This window comes from Mus pahari, chromosome 17 (assembly GCF_900095145.1).
Source record: "Mus pahari chromosome 17, PAHARI_EIJ_v1.1, whole genome shotgun sequence".
NCBI lineage: Eukaryota > Metazoa > Chordata > Mammalia > Rodentia > Muridae > Mus > Mus pahari.
In genome coordinates this window covers 6,240,236-6,261,050 of record NC_034606.1, presented here as the reverse complement: position 1 = coordinate 6,261,050, position 20,815 = coordinate 6,240,236, and the positions used below count along the sequence as shown (strand labels likewise).

The 20,815-nt window shown below is 35.8% G+C and overlaps 1 protein-coding gene and 1 pseudogene across 49 annotated transcripts in view; one reads left to right on the top strand and one right to left on the bottom strand.

The window, feature by feature from the left end:
* Rims2 (regulating synaptic membrane exocytosis 2) overlaps positions 1-20,815 on the bottom strand; it is a 498,312-nt gene that overhangs the window by 293,120 nt on the left and 184,377 nt on the right. For 12 of the 49 annotated variants that reach the window (XM_029547777.1, XM_029547783.1, XM_029547800.1 and 9 more), the window contains exon 1: positions 16,173-16,825. The exons of the other annotated variants lie outside the window; for them this stretch is intronic. In XM_029547777.1, the coding sequence (XP_029403637.1) occupies positions 16,173-16,294 (122 nt within the window). In that variant the 5' untranslated portion in view covers positions 16,295-16,825. Of the gene's footprint in view, positions 1-16,172; positions 16,826-20,815 lie in introns of those variants that run through there. 49 annotated transcript variants of the gene reach the window in all.
* Positions 4,268-4,572, top strand: LOC110334754 (annotated as a pseudogene).

Below are 20,815 nucleotides of genomic sequence, written 5' to 3'. Positions count from 1 at the left end.
ATCCATCCCATAATCAGCTACCAAACGCAGACACAATTGCATATGCCAGCAAGAACTTGTTGAAAGGACACTGATATAGCTATCTCTTGTGAGGCTATGCCAGTGCCCGGCAAATATAGAAGTGGATGCCCACAGTCATCTATAGGATAGAACACAGAGACCCCAATGGAGGAGCTAGAGAAAGTACCCAAGGAGCTGCTGTAGGGGGCTGCAATCCTATAGGTGAAAGAACAATATGAACTAACCAGTACCCCCAGAGATCGTGTGTCTAGCTGCATATGTAGCAGAAGATGGTCTAATCAGCCATCGTTGAGAAGAGAGGCCCCTTGGTCTTTCAAACTTTATATGCCCCATACAGGGGAACGCCAGGGTCAAGAAGTGGGAGTGGGTGGGCAGGGGAGCAGGGTGAGGGGAGGGTATAGGGGACATTTGGGATAGCATTTTAAATGTAAATGAAGAAAATATCTAATAAAATAATAGTAATAAAGAAAAAAACTTCATCTGTATCTGGAGCTGGAAGCCTGGAAAGAGGAAAGTGGTAGAAGCATAGCATAAAGCAGGCCCTGGCCAGTGACTAGCATGCTTAATACAAAGAGGTACAACACAGAACAAGTTCTGTCCACATGGAGTTGGGACCATATAAAGACACAGTAAAAAGGGTGGTCATCTCTCAGCTAAAGAACAAGGAAGAACCTCACATGGTGAATCTTAGGCTTGGATTTAAAGCCTCCTTCAGCTACAATGAATTAACATAGATGAGTTCATTCTTCAAAACACTTTTAGAAATTATTGTAATGACAAATAAAATTAAAATTAGCACAAAATGAAATAATATCAATGACAGAAAGCATTTTTAAGTATTTATGGTGACTATTTAAATTAGACTTTCAGGAAAATAATTTGGCAGTTTAGTATTAAAAAGCTGATATCTTCTGACCTAGGCATAGATATAAGATAATCTTTTTAGAGTAAAATCTTGAGACTATAAATAACATCATCATCATCATCATCATCATCATCATCATCATATCAAGATATTAACTAAGACAAGTGATGGTTAATAAATTATTGCAATATTAATAATTTTAAATTATTAATATTAATTACAGTATCAATTACATTAATTATATTAATATTGGTATTAGTTATTAGTTAATATTTTATTATAATATAACATGATATATTATAATAGTATATTATTGTTCAATATTAATTATTAGTTAATACTAATAATTGGTTGATAATCAATTACTGTTTATTTCTAGGCTATTTTCTAAGTGTGTTACATATTCTTATTCTTTTAGGATTAAAAAAGTCATTTTGTTATTTACTAGCTACATTTAAAAATCACCAAATTCAAAGCACCTGTTTTTAATTTATTACAGTTTTCTCTAATCAGTTTTTCTGTAATCAGTTTTCTGTAATACAGTTTTTAATCAAATGATATAGAGTATTACTCTAATACCAAGTCACTGAGAAGCATAATGTAAATAATGACAAAACAGAAGTTTGCTTTATATGAAAAATTTTACCAACTCACACAAAGTGAAGTTATGCTCTTCTCCTTTAAATGCCCTAATCATATTTGTCTGTTTCTGTTTATTTTTCTCAATTATATTTGCACTATAATTCATGTTAGTACCAAATAAGTATAAGATATAAAGCTATTTCCTAATACCAATCCTCAAATGTCTACAAATGTGTAATCAAATGTAACCACAAATAGGATTCAAAAAATTTGACGGAAGCAGTTTGAGAATTCTAAACAGATGCTATGAGACTCCTCAAACATCAGAACCATCTGTAAGCAGAGAGAGAGAAAGATGTCTAGCTGATTGGTTGACAAGACTCCCTGCACTTCTACAGCTTGAGGCAGCTTAGAAAAAAATGTTGTCAGGCTGTGGAGAGTGAAACCCTTACTGAATGACTTGCTTGAATCTCACTGCTGAAAGTGGATATTTATAACAACAACAACAAAGTCATCAAGTCTAAACTTTACACTCTTAAAGAATAAAGATTCAAAGAAAAGAATGGATTGGAAAAGCAACTTCATGTGTAACAGCTAGTAAGAAAAAGCAACAATTTAAATATGGAAATGAAGTTTGGAGATTTAGAATTCATTGTTTCTTGATATAAAAGTAAAAAAGGAATTAATTTCCTGATAGACATTGGGGAGGAAAAGTTGTAGTAACTAATTAGTTGGAAATAAACAAAATAATTGCCAAGCATCAGCATTAAGGACCTAGTGGGGCTCAGAAAATTTAATTTCTTAATACCACAGACAACACGAGTCTCCTCAGGCAACATTCAGTGATAATGAAGCTTAATCATGAATATGATGCAACTGTTTAAGCCATGTTGCAAAATAAAAAATAAAATAAAATAAAAAGGTAAAATTAAAGCTTGAATGACAGTGCTTTCTATGTCGGTAGATACAAAGATGCTTTCCGAAGCCATGGGTTACTCAATAAAAGCCCCTGTGCCAGGCAGGTGAATGGCAAGCAGTTAGTAAGAGAGGCCGCTGAGTCCCCACAGCACGTGGTTGCCCACTAGAACTGGATCACAAGACTCTATTGCTGAAGACACCATGTGCTTTGGTAACAGGACACAGAAATGAAGCTGGAGCTAAGAGATGGGTAACAGCCTCCTTGAGGACTAGCTCACATCCTGCCAGAAGGTGGTAGGCAGCCTGCCAGGGAGATCTGCATAATAACCTTATTCAGCTGCAGGCCCTGTGTGCCACACTATTGACCCAGATGTGAAGGAGTCCATATTCTTAAAAGTAATCACGGACTCAGGATCCTACAAGAAACCCTAAAAAAAGAATGCAAGGGTCACACCCACCATTGATGAAAAATAGAAATGAGAAGAGCTGGGAAAACTTAGATGGTCATCAAAATGATAGGAGAACAAAAAGAGGTTAAAATACATTATATACATCTATGAAAATATCATCTTTAAAGGACATTTTCACTAATTATTAGTTACTATATGCTATTAGAACAGAAAAATTGTGGTATAAACAAAGTCATTTAAAGCTCATTTATCCTATTGTTATATGCAGTATCAAGATCCTACTGATATTGACAAGTACCCCTCATAGCAGGAGCTCTAGTTCAGGTCAGCCAGTGTTTTCATTAGGTTTATTGTAAAGCATGCACATTGAATTGTTGTTGTCTAAAAACCCATTTGGAAAACACTTTAGCATCACCACCTATAGCTGAACATGTAAGTGGAACAAATCCAAGAAAAATTCTTATAAATGTACTTATGGAGACATATTAAAAAATATTTGTAGCACTTTCATAATAACAAAAATGTAGAATCAATTCAAACAACCATCAATGAACAAGTGGACAAAACATACTATAACCTTATGAAATATATTATTCATCAGTTGAACGAACTGCAACATCCTAGAACAATATAGGTGAAGTACAAAATTAAGCAGAAATTATATTTTATAAAAATGAGATAATTAATGCTTTTCAGAGGCACATGAATTGGGAACCCGTATAAAAAAAGAATTAGAATAAATTGGAGTTGAATGAATGAAATGAGGTAAACAAATATGTAAATTTTATTATACTCTAGCTAGAGATGGTACATTTGTGAACATTTATCACATTGTTGCAAAATAATGGATTTCTGAAGAGCTAATATTAGGGCATCTTCATGACACAGACAGAAAAAAAAGAAAAAAACTGTTTAGTTTATGAAGTAAGCAACTTAAGAGTGGACGAGACACAACACAAGCTGGGACTCATAAGAGAAATGGAGTTCCAGATTTGCTCTCTCCCTATAAACAGTTCAACAAGGAAGGAAATGAGCCAAGCAAAGAGGACAGTCTGAGGAAAGTGTAAGAATTGAATATGGAGAGTGTTAGCTGCTGGGAGAAGTGTTCCTGATAAAGCAACCAGATTCAGGAGAAGAGCCCACATCTAAGAATATTTTAACACCACAAAATGCCCATAATGGGAAGGCAGGGTAAATATGATCAAAACGCATTATATGAAATTCTCAAGGAACTAATTTTAAACCATTTTTTTTAAAAAATACAATTTGGAAGATGGAGAGATGGCTCGGGAGCACTTACTGCTCTATCAGTTGACAGGATCAAAAGATCAGCTTCCTTTAGATGAAACACAATGTAGAATCCCCTCAAGAAACCATATACCATAACCGTACAGAGGAAGGAAGGAATCCATAGTCCTAAGAATGGAGAACAATAGGGAAACAGTTTTAAAGATGACCAGTATGGGAAAACATGGAGGACAACGGAGATCAGCAACAGACTCCTGTCCCGAAGAGGAGCCCCTGGATCTTATCAGGCTCAGCTCGGACAAGTGAATTTACATCAAGATGAGAAATGACCAAGAGCTTCAAGGAAGATTACTTGCTTATGATCAACATTTCAATATGGTCCTGGGAAACATAGAAGAAACTGTGAGGACGATAGAGAGTGATGAGGAGACATATGGAGAGAGAGATAAATCAACAAAACGAAACATCCCCATGCTCTCCTTCCAAGGAGATGGTGTTCTAGTCGCCCCTTTGTTGAGAGTTGGCTGAGACAGAAGTGGAGCCTGTGTAGGAAAGCGGGGACTTTGCCTCTTGAGCTGTACAGGACACTTCCAGAGAGAGAAGCTCACATGCATTTTGATGGTCAGAAATAACCTGCAGATCCTTCTACCCTGAGAGAAGTTCATTTGCGAGTAATTCACAAGCTCTCCAGCTAAATGACTCTTTCTCCAGCCCTCCACTCAACTCAGTGTGACCACCTTGTTCTTTGCAGGAGTTGGTTTGCCCATTGTTGTTACAGTTATGTTTAAGTTGTTTTACTTTAAATTAAATTTGATGTGTGTGTGTGTGTGTGTGTGTGTGTGTGTGTATCACATTATATATATATCACATTATATATATATTCAATTATCAGATAAATACTTTAACTGCCTAGAGTTTATGAAAGGATTTACTGAGAAGACACAAATATACATTCAGGACCTGGGAGAATTTAAGGATATTAATTGTAGTGTATATTAAAAAGCAAGCCCTTCTACCTCCTGAGTGCTGAGATTATAGGCCACCACTGAACCAAGTAGGCAGATAGCTGAGTTCTGGTCTACAGAGCAAGAGAAACCCTGCCTCAGAAAACAAACAAACAAGCAAAACAAGTCAACCCCTCTCAGGGTCCAGGGAGCTGTTTGAAGAAAAAACAGAAACATTCTAAGAGCCAGGGGGCATGGATGACACCAGGGAAATAGTATCTTCAAGACACAACAGTACTGAAATACTTATGAAATCTCAGAGACAGCAGGAGCATGCACTGGCTCAAGTCAGAAAGTTTCCTCATGTTGAGAGGGAAATTGGACACAAGCTCTCATCGCTAACCAAGAAGCCACCTGCAACTGACATTTACTTAAAAAAGAAAGCCAGTGTTCTCCAATGGAGTCTTACTAGGTATATCAACCACATAAGGGTAGGTTCCGTGCCCAACACTAGATGGCCAATCCAAAATAAACTTGATGGTATTTTTGTAGACTTTCATCTCACATGGCTTTGTTTGGGTATCTTTTGTCACATTAGTATTTTGCTTGCATATTATGGTTTCTAATTATGTGTTTTTTTAATGGTGTGTGTGTGTTGTGTGCTTTTTGGTTTTCTTTTAAATTCTGGTTTGTCTGTTTGTTTGTTTGTCTAATTGTTTTCTAAAAGGAGAATAAAGGGCAAAGTTGGGTAGGTAGGGAAGTGAGAAGTGTCAGAATACACTGTGAGAACATTCTAAGAAATATGAGTCTTGTGACCTTAGTTTCTTCAAAGCATGGAATTGTACTTTGACTGTGTTTTCCTGCTCCGCCCAGGTGTCGCAGAGAGAAGTAAGTTTACCTCAGATTACCCATTATTGTTTGCTCACATTTAAATTCAATTAAATGTTTAAATTATCCTTTATATACCCCTATGGAAAAATGTTTTTGCCACAACTTGATTATCCTTATGACTGTAAACGACTTGTGAGAACTTTACTCCTGTGACCATTTTTATCCCTCACAGTATAAATTTTCTGGGGCTGTGAATAATATTGTCTATTGGATGAGACTTTTGTCTGCCTCCTTCATTTCTGGGCTCTATTATCCCAGGTCCCACCAGCTCTAGAGCAGTGACAGAAAAGGATTTGGAGGGAGCTGGGGAGCAGAGGACACCATGCTCAGAACATATTGTATGAAAGAAAAGATTTCAGTTTTTAAAAAAAGCAAAGGACAGGAGGTAGAGAGAAGGCTTGGTTAAAGAGAAAGCAAGGGCTGGACAAGTCTAAGGACCTAGTTTCCGTCCCCACAGCCCAGTGAAGGCCATATGCACTGGTGGTACCTGAAATACAGCACTGTGAGCAAACACATGCAGATCCATGAGACCGCCATGTCAGTTAGTTCAGCAGAACTGGGAGCTCCAAGTTGTAAGATATACTTTCTCAAAAAATAAGATGGACAAAGATCAAAAAAGAAACCAAATATTGGCCTCTGGCCAACATGGGCACATACACACACACACACACACACACACACACACCATGTATGTACATACTCCCACATGAAAATATACACATAATACATACACAAATAACCTATAAAAATTTATAGCTTTTGAGAAGAAATAAAGTAGAATGCAAGATATATGTGGCAGTGGTTAGGTAATAAAAAGAAAGAGACCTGGGTACAGAAGATAAGCAACTACACTCACACCCCCAAAGAAAACAACCAAACTTGCTAACAAGAAGTCTGACCTTCTTGAAACAAACATGAAAAAATATATAACGCTACTAGACAGAAAGAGGGGAACATTTTATTTGGCTTCCTCTTTTGTTATACCACTATACGCCTGCGCCTCGGGCAAACACTAGAATTCTAAATTATAACTCATGGTGACTTGTGCTTACATATACTAGTTTAAATCTCTACATTTATATATCAACAAACATATAATATGCAATATATATGAATTAAAACAGACAACATTTTTAAACAGTTAAAGTCTCTTTTAAGTAGTAACTTTCTACAATAGTTGAGATAGCACATATCAGGTGGAGGAGTAATTTTAATTAAAAGTCTAGGCAGGCAGTTAAAGTGAATGTCTTTAATACCAGCACTGAGGAGGCAAAAACAAGGAGATCTCCATGAGTTTGAGGTCAGCCTGATCTACAGATTGAATTCCAGGACAGCCAAGACTACACAGACAAATCTTGTCTCAAAAAACAAAACAAACAAACAAACAAAAAAAAAACAGAAGAAAAAGTTTAATAAAAACACAAAAATTTTCCTGTAAGATACTAATCAAGTCAAATGCTAATTACATAGCTTTCAAGTGAACTTACCTAATGCTACTGAAAATTATAACCTGCTCATTTTAAATTGCTAAGTTAAGATAAACGTAATAGAAATGACAGTCAAATATGTTCTGAAGGGTTGTTATCCAGAATACAAAAAAGAATAATGCAAAACAAACAAAACACACACACACACACACACACACACACACAGGGTAGGGGCAGATATTTGTTATGGATAGCCCTGGGGCTAGTTATATTTGATGTTAATTCCATTCTCCTGTGAGTGGCTGCAAACAAGGACTGAGTCAGCACTCAGGTGAGTTCATGTAAACCTGCTTCCTACCTTAATTTGTAAAATAAAGGAGAGCTGATGATTGGGCAGATAAAAGGGAAGGTGGAGCAGAAAGTGGGGAGAGAAGAAGGAGAAAATGGAAGAGGGAGAGGATGCAGAGGAGGAGGCAGAGAAAGGAAAGCAGAGCAGAAGCACATAGCCTGGAGAAACTGCAAGTTCTAAGGGGTGTCATAAGCTGTGGAAGATGGAAGTGTAGCTGTAGATCTGCCCAATCTAGGCGCACAGCTTGTATTCATATTAACTGTGTTGTGTTTTCATCGCCGGGGCATATTTGGGTTGAGAGATTTACTGCAACAGATATTAAAGCATTTTATTGAACTTAAACATACAGAATTGGAATTAAACATAATATTGTAATCCACTAGTCTAAGCATCCAATTAGTATTTATTTGTACTATGGTAGCAATCTATTTGATTTCAATTTAAATATTTCTTCTTATGCTGTTTGGCAAAAAATTGTCAGTGTTTTACCTCCCATCCTAAATTTCCACCCTATCATAAAATACATCATATTTATGACTGTGTTGTGTCATTTGATTAAAATAAAAATTTAACATGTGTTTTAAGGTTATTAGTCGATTGATTCTGAGTTTATCAAATGAAGCATAACTTGAGTTAGTCCAACTCAGTCACAGGATTCCTTGAACAGTACACAAAGTACTTTCTTGTTAGTAGCAGAAAAAGAAATAAAAAATATCTCAAACAAGAGGACTGGAGGTGCCATTCATTAATGTCTTTGAAAAGGGAGGAAACCATAGGTCAAATACAAGAGAGCTCTAAAGCTAAGAAATCCCCTGTACCACTGACCCCTAAGGAAGCAGGGACTGCATTTGACACTGAGAACAACTAAATGCTGCCAACTATCAGAGGAAAGTTAGAAATAAATTCTTCCCAGAAACTTTCCAATGGCAACTCTATACTTTGAATTCAGCTGAGTCCAACTGGGCTTCTGATTATAAAACTGAAAGACAATAAATAAATTCCTAGCTCATTAAATTTGTAATCTCTTTATAATACAGAAAATGAATCAATGATAAATGTGTAATATATTATGAGATAATCTTTGAATTAATCAACATGAAAAACTAAATAGAAAAAAATTGTATGATGCATAAGCAAATAAAGAATTCTAAATAATATTTGCATTACATAATCAAGCAGTCTTCATTTGGTTGAAGCAGTTCCTCCAGGTATTTGTTGCAATGCCAAGAGTAAAAATATACACAAGTATTTCCTCTGCTGTGTGTGCTTCATGGGGAATGTGATAATATTCTTTAAAGCACACATTGCTTCAAGCTGCAAATGTATTTTCATCTTCAATTTACATTTTGTGTAAATAGTTCTTAGAACAAGCTGTTCAGTTTTTCTAGAAAATGTAGCATTCCTATTCTTATGAGCCCCACACTTCATTTTGAAATTGAAGTACCATAGAGGTACACACCAAAAGACAATGTTCAGATTACAAAAGAGAGAGAGAGAGAGATTTTAAAAAGACAGATTAAAAAAGAGAAGATAGATTGTGAAATACATGGTGTGGGAATTTAAAATTTTCTAAAGACTATTCATAATTACAGATAACTTTATTTTTAGCACACACATTGTTCTAAAAACTAGAATTTCATCTTTAGCCTACTCATTCTAATTATAAACATCATGAAATTTCCTTTAAAACTTCCTGCACAGAATACTTTTGAAGGGCTGGGGACGTAGTGCAGCTGATAGCATGCTTTCCAAGTGCATACAAAACCCTCGGTGAATATGGAATCAAACCCATATTCAAATGAAGAGAGAATTTAAGTCCAGTCTGTGATGTCTGAGACATTGATCCAAAAAGAAAAAGAAAACAAATGAAAAAGAAAGAAAGAAAAGAAAACCACTGAACTAGAAGCACTTCTCATTAGAACATAACAAATCGGTATTCCTGGCTTTTTCTTTTCATTTTTTTCTAACTAGACATTTGTTTATAAATCAGATGAAAATAAAATAATAACATTTCAGCTACTATCACCTCAAGGAAAACACACTTTGAGGAAAAGCTCAGCATTTTGGATTGAACCATATTCCAGGAAAACAGACAGAATAGTTTCATGTGCAACATACAGTCCCATATGTACAAATGTAACTCAAAAAAATAATTAATACATTAACAAGTCACCACTAAAAATGATTGATATATGACCTAGATATTAAAATTAGCAGAAAATGATGATTCAAGTTATTATATCAACAATATTCAAGGAAATAAAGATTAGAGGTTCATAAAGAATAAAAAGAAAAGAAATTTCAAAACAGAAATAGTAACTGTTCAAAAGAATAAAAATGGTAATTTTAAGAAAAGACTGAGATCCAGCGCCTTTCCCCACCCGAGGAGGGGTGTGCGCCCGAGAACAGTACTAAGGCTTGGGCCGGCATTTGGGGCCTTTTCCCGCCCGAGGAGAGGTGTCTGCACAGAAGCGGTCCCCCAGGTCTGAACTGGAAGGTGAGCCATCTTTGCTCCAGTGCACTGCCGGGGAGAGCAGACTGCTGAGGAGGGACCCGGGTCTGGTCCCGGTCGTCCGGCGCCTGTCCCGCCCAAGGAGGGGTGTTCGCCTGGCGGCAGTCCCCAGGCTGACCCGGCACCAGCACCTTTCCCCGCCCAAGGAGGGGTGTTTGCCTGGGAGTTGCCCCCCAGCATCCAGCACCTTTCCCCACCCGAGGAGGGGTGTGCGCCCGAGAACAGTACTAAGGCTTGGGCCGGCATTTGGGGCCTTTTCCCGCCCGAGGAGAGGTGTCTGCACAGAAGCGGTCCCCCAGGTCTGAACTGGAAGGTGAGCCATCTTTGCTCCAGTGCACTGCCGGGGAGAGCAGACTGCTGAGGAGGGACCCGGGTCTGGTCCCGGTCGTCCGGCGCCTGTCCCGCCCAAGGAGGGGTGTTCGCCTGGCGGCAGTCCCCAGGCTGACCCGGCACCAGCACCTTTCCCCGCCGCTTGTGGACGTTGTACATCGTGGTGCGCACTAGGCTCCGCACCACGATGTACAACGTCCACAAGCAGTGGCCCAGGCCTTGCCTTGTGCTAGGTCATATAGAGTTTGGAAGACCAAGGAGCCTCTATTCCCACTGATGGCCGATTAGGTCATCTTCTGCTACATATGCAGCTAGAAACACAAACCCCGGGGGTACTGGTTAGTTCCTGTTGTTGTTCCACCTACAGGGTTGCAGCCCCCTTCAGGTACTTGGGTACTTTCTCTAGTTCCTCCATTGGGGACCCTGTGTTCCATCCAGTAGCTGGCTGTGAGCATCCATTTCGGTGTTTACCAGGCACTGGCATAGCCTCACAAGAGGCNGCAATATCAGGGTCCCTTCAGCAGTATCTTGCTGGCATGAGCATTAGTATCTAGGTTTGGTGGCTGATGATGGGATGGACTCCCGAATGGGGTACTCTCTGGATAGTCCATCCTTTCATCTTAGCTCTAAATTTTGTCTCTGTACCTATAACCTTTCATGAGAGTTATGATCCTTATTCTAAGGAGGAATGAAGTATCCACAAATGGTCATCCTTCTTGATTTTCTTCTGTTTTCCATAATGTGTCTTGGATATTCCAAGTTTCTGGGCTAATATCCGCTTATCAGTGAGTACATATCTAGTGACTTCTTTTGTGATTGGGTTACCTCACTAAGGATGATATCCTCCAAATACATCCATTTGCCCAAGAATTTCATAAATTCATTGTTTTTAATAGCTGAGTAGTACTCCATTGTGTAAATGTACCACAGTTTCTGTATCCATTCCTCTATTGAGGGACATCTGGGTTCTTTCCAGCTTCTGGCTATTATAAATAAGGCTGCTATGAACATTTCAAATCAAAATTCAAATTGTATATGCCTTCAAGGACTGACTTTCCTGAGGGCATAAACTTTGGTGAGTAATTCAGCTTGGAGGACCACAGCAGACAAAATATGGATGCTTTACTTATTATGTGACAAATATCATCAACATATGAAAAGCTACTAATAATTAGCTTAACTTTTTGAGACTGTTTATCATAAGAAAAGTGGATAAGAAAAATTATCATTAGTATTAGCCTATCAATTACCACCAAAAGCAGTTGCTTTTTAAAAGTTAGTTCATTGAAAAAAAAAAACACTTAAATATAACCATTATAAATACAAGCATCTATGTTAAATATAGTATATAATCAAGAATCATAATAAGTGTTCTAGTAAAATGTCAGTGATAATGCATATCTACATCAAACTATTTTTCTCAGATATCAAACACAAATAATTGTAAAGATAACCATCCATGACTATAATAAATGATTACATATATACTTAATAAAGTTTAAATATACACATAAATTGAGTCAACTGACAACTTGATGTAGTATATGCTGTAATAGAGAGATAGTCTGTAGAATCCAAATATACTTCATTTTGCTTTCGAAGCCAGGATCACAAATAAACAGATTTCATGGTGAATTTATTTCTTTATGTTTCCTAACATAAACAGTCCAGGAAATACATTACCAAAGTGAAAAATTATGATGTGACCATGCCAAACTCAAACAATGCACACGTGTGCAGACTGCATCCTTTGAGCTCTGAAAAGAAAGCATGCTTCTCTCTCAATGTCAGATTGATCATTAATGCGTAGGCATGCATGAATAACAAATACCTGTGCCAAAATTTATGAAGACAAATTAGTGGTTTCATAATAAACCAAAGCAATAGTAAATGGTCTGTAAAGGATTAGGTACTTCTGACCAAAAGAAATACTGGCCTAAACAAACATTTATTTTGTAAAATATATATTGCTGTTTAGAATTTTTGTAAGGTTTCAATAAAAATAACATATTTTATTAGGTAAATTTAGGATTTATAATTCATTTTTGAAGAGTAGTGGTCCTATTACTTACTACCAAATCAACAGTTCTGAGAGGGAAAAGTAGCACTTATAGTAATCAAGGGAGGACATTGGGAATAAGCTCTCTCCTCCAGGCAAACTAAACCATGCAGTTCCTGCACTTACCATCAGGAATGCCAACAAAGATGGTAGTCCTACCTCTAAGAAGTTTTATTACTCTTAGTTTTAATAATGAAATTCTGCATATCCCACTGTACACATGTATGAGAAAGATAAAAAAATTTTATAGTATATTTTCTGAAAAGATTCCAGTTTTATTGTGCTCCTGTGTGGTCAGATGGAACAACAACCTGTCACACATTTAAAGACCAAAAAGTAATTGCATTTAAATAAACACAGATTTCTTCAGTGTGTTACAATGCTAAAAACCAACAAAGAGACAAATTTGCAGACTATTAAGTACATACACTGTTACAAACAAGCCATTGCTATTATGTTCATTTAAATGCTGTCTAAAGCAACTGTTAACTCAATGCAGTGCCCTCTACACAGACAGCTTCTAGAGTCCAAACATATTTAATTTTGCTTGCAAAGCCAGGATTACAAAAATTACAAATTAGATTTCATGATGAATTCAGTACTTGAGGACTTGTTTATTGGTGATATAGGTAATTATCTGTGTGTCCTGGCTAAATAATTTAATTTGAGGGAAAATGAGCTTACAATGAGAAGAGTGGGAAACAAGAATTTAAAATGGCATTTCATCAAAACCTATCCGATGGATTTACTAGGATCCAGGCACTTTCTGTTCTCACCACTGGACCATCAGCTGTTTCACTTTAGCTGCAGAAGAACAGAGTAAATCCTTCTACCTCCTTTACCTTCCAAGGGAGAGCAAGCTAACGACTGTCAACCTGAAGCAGAATAGTCGTACTATGTGGTCTCCAAACAAAAACTAGTGTAAATAACTTAATAATTTTCATTACTAAATATCTGTTCATATGTTAATAAAAATCATTTAGCAATACATAATAATCTTTAGTTCGATGATTTATGATGTGCACAATATCACTGGCATGCATAAAATTTTTCCTTCTTTGACAAGTTGAACATAGCAAAGTTTATAGAGCACATGAAAAGAGATTTTCAGCTTTTAATCTTTTATTGCTAACATGGCATAGAAATCAACTTCCTTGACACCAAAAACCTGAAAAAAAGTTCAGTTACACATTTAAAAATAAGATTGGTTACCTACGAAAGGTCTTAATTTCAAAACTGCTTAATGGGTTACCCTTTTAATAATGGATTTTTCATATGTGATAAACAGTATTCTAGTAATTTCTCCTAAAAAGCTACTTAGAATAAAATTACATAGCCAAATCTACCATGTTATTTTTCTGTCCCTTCAGTAACTATAACCAACACCTCAGGATAAATACTAACTAATCCATTCAACTGATTTAACTAGAAGTTACTACTACTCACATAACAGGCAAAACTGAAGTAAATTATGTAACTGAGAGTCTCCAACCATTGGCATCCAGACCAGTGGGAGACTCACTGTGAGACTGCGCCTTTCAGTGACAGTTGCTCCACTTTCTATGAAGTTTTTGAAGAATGAAATTTTCATAATACATGGGTTGTGTTTTTGCTCCAACATTAACTGTAATGTGTTTGTCTAGGCACTAGTATTTAAGCAGAATAAAAAAATTCAATGATCCATTTATCTAATCTTAACACAAAACATAACCAAAGATTTTTAATGTGTTAACATAAGCATAAATTCGTATGCTTATTTTACATTCTTCATACTTCTAAAATAACTATCAACACAAATGATTTTGCTTGATCGTAAAAATAAATCAAGTTGTTGATTATTTCTGAAGATTAGTAGAGCAATTTGTAAAATAATGCCACATGCTACTTTTAAGAATAAGAATTAGGAACATATAAAGATACAATTTGTTTTCTAAAGCAGAGTAAATTCAGTATTTATTAGTATTTCCACAAACAATATTGGTTTGTGGAAGCACTAGAAATTTCACAACTTATATTTTAATTGTACCAAAATAAAATACCATAATTTAATAAGAGCACTGAAATTATAAACATGTCAACAACAAACCCAACTTGAGTCCAGAGCAATGGCAGCCCCAGGGAAGCGATGCCAACACTCACATAAACCTGTGCCCCGCTACACAACTGTCACAGTTTCTACAGTGAGCATGTACTGAGGCACACAGCAACTTCTGATATCAAAAACAAAAACAAAACAAAGAAAAGAAAAAAGTATACTCATTCATAAACTCTGACAGCTTGATCTTGGAAGTTTGAAGAAAGCCATATTACTTTTATTTTAAAATAGCACAATATATATAATTTTACATTGAATTAAAGGAATATGCTGCTAAATTAAAAAAAACCAATGTCTTAAAATAATAAGAGCCTATTATAGAATACCCCAGCATTTCATATACTGTCACACCTTAGATTAGTCTGAAAGTAAAAAAATAAATAAATAAAAGAAAAGAAAAGAAAAGAAAAAGAAAAAAAAGAAAAAATAGTCCATTCACTGAGAGAAAAAAACCTCCATATACAAAGAAAAGGTCATAAATGTGTTTGCCACCAAGAAAAATCCTAAGTGACGATAAATTTTAAAGGCCTCCTTTTCACCTGCCTGTCATACTAAGATACATACTGTATAATGAGTTTTTTATCTCTACAATAGGCTATCTCGCAGTACCCAGAGACCCTAACAGGAGTAGACCAAAACCACCCAGTCTTCTAAACACTATTAGTCTCTTGCCAGTTTCTAGAAAATTTTAGAGCATTATTGTATTACCAGAGCATCTGTCTCAGCCCTTTCCTGTGTATTTTGCTTAAGTGGGGTGGTATTTCTTTTTTATTTTGGAATAAAACAGGAGAGATTCTCAAACCTGAACAACCTAAGTAAGAGAGGAACCCAGCACTGAAACTGCATTTTAAAGCTCTCTTCGGGAAGAGCTCCGTTAGTGTAAGCCACACAAACGATCCAGAACATATGTTCATAACTGAACAACCTTCACGACAAAAAGGAGATCAGCTGGAAGAGCAATAGAGATTTATAATAAACAATCCTCCCAAAGTAGCCTACCTAAAACAAAGCATTGCCCGCAGTTCCACAGTACAGCTTATTTAAGAGTGATTATTGATCTGCCCTGCATAGAGAAATGTCTTAGCCATGAAATCATCTTCCGCATGTTTTACAAGAGCATGCATGATTGCTAATTCACATTTTCCAACAAATCACACATGATTATACAGTCCCATGCTTATATATGCAGTACAATCACTACCATGATTGCAGGGAAAGCATTTGTCAGGCATTTTAAGTGAATCATTTTATTTATTAGGAAAGAGATAGTGAAATAGCCTGATAATCTGTATTGTGTTTCAGAGGTCAGTCTACTTACATTTAATAAGCTTTATAAGCCCTAAAAAATAAAGAGATTTTCCTTCTTAAAATCAAATTTAGAAAGCTATGTAAAATGCTGTATTTGATTTTTTTAAAAAGGCACCCATATATGACTAATACATCAAGGCAAACAATGTCATAGACATACAAGATTACTGTCCTGAAAATAATATTAGAAAAATATAGTTTAGCTTTACTTACCTTGCATTGTTCAGCGTTTGTCCAAAAAGCTCATTCTGTAAAATATTTGGTGGGGATGAAAAAACCCCATGGAAATGAGATAAAACAGAGTTGCAGACCTGGCGCAACGTCTCAAATTGCATTTTCCTTCTTTTTTTTTCCTCCTCTTATTTTTCCTTACCACCTGTCTTTAAAAGTCATCTATTTGCAGACACCATCAAATAAAAACATGCCAATCAAGTTCCATATTTCTCCTGAGCTCTGTAAAAACTGTGCTTAAATGAGCAGAGGTTGGTAGCTAATTGTACAGTCATTATTCTTCTAATTCAGTCGTAGAAGATTCAGTCCTCGTGCAGCTTTCGGCTTTCTCCTGACTGTAGCAAGAATTCTAAACAGCAGTGAGCTTTCTGGGCATTCCCCGTTCAAGTGTGAGGCTGGGCTGCTTTCATGTACTCTACCCATATCTCTCTAAGCCTATTAAAAACACGCAATGAATAGATGCTGTCGTCAGGACTTTCTGCACATCTGGCTGCCAGCAATAAAAATCTCACAAGTAATAAAAATGGGACAAGGTATCTTCTCAATGTTGCTACTGGGAAAGAAGAGAAATTATGCATTTTCCCAGCCTCTTTCTCCTTTGAAAAATGAATGACTCCAGCCACAGAATGTATCTCTTCGAGCTACTGCATAGGACCAAAACACTAAAAATAAGTGCTCTGATCTCCTTTCAGAATCATGAAGAAATAAAAATATGACAGACAACAGCTCCTACCACCTACATCTTTATCCTGTACTTCTAGGGCGCAGCACATTTAGAAACTCTGCACTTGGTCATATTAATTTCTTATTTAAGATGTCTAAAATTAATTTTAAAAAGAAGTGAATAATTTTCATTCTGGAATCTTTCTATATAGTGGGTTATGTAATTACAGAAAAAATATTCTTACTATCTCAATTAAAATTCAACTAAATAGCACATATTACATAAAATCTTCCCCATAAATTAAAAAATAACCATAATCAGAGATATTTTATCACTCATTCTTAACTAATTTCAGTCACAGCATTCACAGCACTTTGATTAGTGGCTATTTCCTGAAGGTTCCAACCATCATCTCAGAATACCCTCCTATAAGCATCTGCTCTCTGACTATGTGTCAGATAAAACACTGGTTTTCTACCTATGGGGCCATCTTTCTAAGTTGTTCAGTTACAGGCTTGAACTAAACTAAGAGTGCCCTTATTTTGATTATGGGTGAGCATCAATCTATTTATAAAACGTACACACATATACATTCATAAAGTATATTTTCAGTTTTTAAGGGATTTCCAAATGTTTTTATTATCCATAAAAAAATGACACATATTATTTCTTCTACCATTTTTCAGAGGATGGAAACTGGAGTTCTAATGAATACACAGATTATTTTAAAAGTATTTGAAATAAGAGTCTTCACTTTGTCCATTTTATGTGGTCCCCCTTGATTTCTATGTATTTGTACAGTCATTAGCACATATACAAAACTTATTATAAATAAGCCACACTCTACTGATGAGCAGAAAAACTATCACCCAGTGACTTAACCAAAGATATTTCAGTAAAGGAATGCATCTCTAAATTTTAAAATAAAGGAATTTAGGTATGTTTATTCCCTTTATGTCAATCAGAAGAAATTCAACATGCTTTGCGTTTTTAGGCCTCTGATCATAACTTGATAAGTTTCATCTTAAAATGGTCAATTTTTACAATTAGAATCATATATTTTCAAGATTCTTATTTTTGACTTAGTTTCATGATTAACAGCATTTGTAATAAAAAATATATAAATAACTGTCTTGTGCATAGGTTTAAATTTGTAACTAATCAAATCCCTTTTAAAACAAGTCTGCTAAGTTAGGTGACATAGAACAAAACATGTTTTCTTGTTTTGTTTTTTTTCTTCTGTGTCTCAAAACTGGATTGAAAGAGAGGTCATAGTATGAGTTCCAAGACTGGTCTAAGCATCAGCGATTTAACTGAAACGAGTCTTAGATGACTCCTTGAACGAAGCAAAAACACATCAACCGCCTTCCTCGGAGGTCTGCTTTATACACTCTCCACACAGCACATGTACTATTGACCTTCCTAACCTGCTCTCTCTTCTTTCCTCAATATCCCTAAGTGGCGCCTCCAGCTCTACTTCCTCGTCACTGTCAACTGTCAAAGGAAGTCTTGTGGGGTAGACAGCGTCCTCAGCTGTGCACTCTCCTTATAACCTTCCTTTCTCTTGACACTATTTAAGGAAGTGAAATCGCTATAGTTACATGAAAAAAAATTGCATTGACAACTCTATTAAAGTATGTCTTGCGTTCTGTTTTACTCGTTTAGCACAGTGATCAGTACAGATTTAGTGTTCAATAAACATTTGTTGAATAGATATCCACATGTTAATACCTTGTTAATTTTTTTAGTCACATCTGTAGATGGGATAGAAAAATCACTGAAAGACATAATATGCTGGTGTACCTATGTTCATTTGTTTGTTTACCACATGGTATCATATCAAGGCATAAACTTCATAGATAGAATTACTAATGCTTGTAAAAAAAAAAACATTGCAATTCAATGGACTTTATAACTGGTCATGGCCTCAAGTGTTGCAAAGAATGTTAAAGATATCTGCTCCATGTTTTTCTTACAGTGCAAGTTAACAAGCAATAGAACAACAGAAAGCACAGAATCTATAGTCAGAGTGGAATTTAGTTATAATACTCCAGGATGTTCATTTTATATATTTAATATGTGATTATTTTTAAGTCAAAACTAGCACTCTAATTCATCTCCTAGAGTTATTATTGAACTAAAATATGTAATGTATATAATGTACTTTATATATTCTATAATACATAGTATTATAATACATAGTATTTAGAAATCTTACTATAAACAACATATAGAAGCAATTACTGATGAAATAACTTAACGATTATATTTGGATATAACTTTTATATTTGTTCATTAGATGACAGTGAAAGTAGAAGGTCATACATATAATTTCCCTTTTCCAAAAACCTTAAATAAAAATGCATTAGAGCTAAGAACAGAAGCTTATTTATATCCTGTCCTGTATACATGAGAGTTAACCTTCGACAGTCATGAGGAGGAAGCTTCGGTTTTTCTTCGGCTGTTCTACTAAGATCTTTAGCAACTCACTGCAACACCCATGGTCAATAAGAGTTCCAATAGATTCAAATGTGCTTAGAAACATTGGAGAGCAAAGGCAACATAAGAAAAGAAGACACATCAAATGCCAATCAATGCCTAAAGCTTAATCCATGGGCAATGAAAAGGATTGCCAAAAAATGAAAACAAGGTATTTTGACTTATTAAATAGGCAAAATATTAAGCAGGTGGTCATAAAATGGATAATAACCTACTGTACTTCCTGGTAGGAGCCTACATTGGTACACTGTTTTTGAGGAGTATTTAGTGATAACTATCAAAGACTTCAAAAATGTTCAAAACATAAAACAGAACAATAAAAACCAAAACATTAATATTACCTGAGGATCTGAGTATAACTTTCTTTCTGCAAGAAAATGCAAACTTACAACAGTTTGTACAAACAACCCTATAATCGCAAGATAATTACTAACCCTTAAGAATGGGCCCATACTTTGTGAAGAATTGAATTAGAATTTTGATGAGGATTGCATTGAATCTGAAGATTACATTCTGCAAGATGGGCATTTTTTTTACTATATTAATCCTGCCAATCCATGGGCATGGGAGATCTTTCCAGCTTCTGAGAACTTCTTCGAATTCTTTCTTCAGAGACTTAACGTTCTTATCATACAGATCTTTCCCTTGTTTAGTTAGAGTCACACCAAGGTATTTTATATTATTTGTGACTGTTTTGAAGGGTATTGTTTCCCTAATTTCTTTCTCAGTCTGTTTATCCTTTGTGTAGAGAAAGGCCACTGATCTGTTTGAGGTAATTTTATATCCAGCTACTGTGCTGAAGTTGCTTATCAGGTTTAGGAGTTCTCTGGTAGAATTTTTGGGATCACTTAAGTATACTATCATATCATCTGCAAATAGTGATATTTTGATGTCCTCCTTTCCATTTTGTATCCCTTTGATCTCCTTTTCTTGTCTAATTGCTCTGGCTAGGATTTCAAGTCCTATATTGAATAGGTAGGGAGAGAGTGGGCAGCCTTGTCTAGCCCCTGATTTTAGTGGGATTGCTTCAAGTTTCTCTCCATTTAGTTTGATGTTGGCTACTGGTTTGCTGTATATTGCTTTTCCTATGTTTAGGTATGGGCCTTGAATTCCTGATCTTTACAAGACTTTTATCATGAAGGGGTGTTGGTACTTAGCTAAAGAGAACTCAATTCTTAGAGTTGGAAAGAGCAATTTGCAAATTCATCTGGAATAACAAAAAACCTAGGATAGCAAAAGCCATTCTCAACAATAAAAGAACTTCTGGGGGAATGACCATCCTTGACCTCAAGCAATTGTGATAAAAAAAAAAAAAAAAAAAAACCCTGCATGGAATAGAATTGAAGGCCCAGAAATCAACCCATACACCTATGGTCACTTGATCTTTGACAAAGGAGCTAAAACCATCCAGTGGAAAAAAGACAGCATTTTCAACAAATGGTGCTAGTTGTTAGCATGTAGA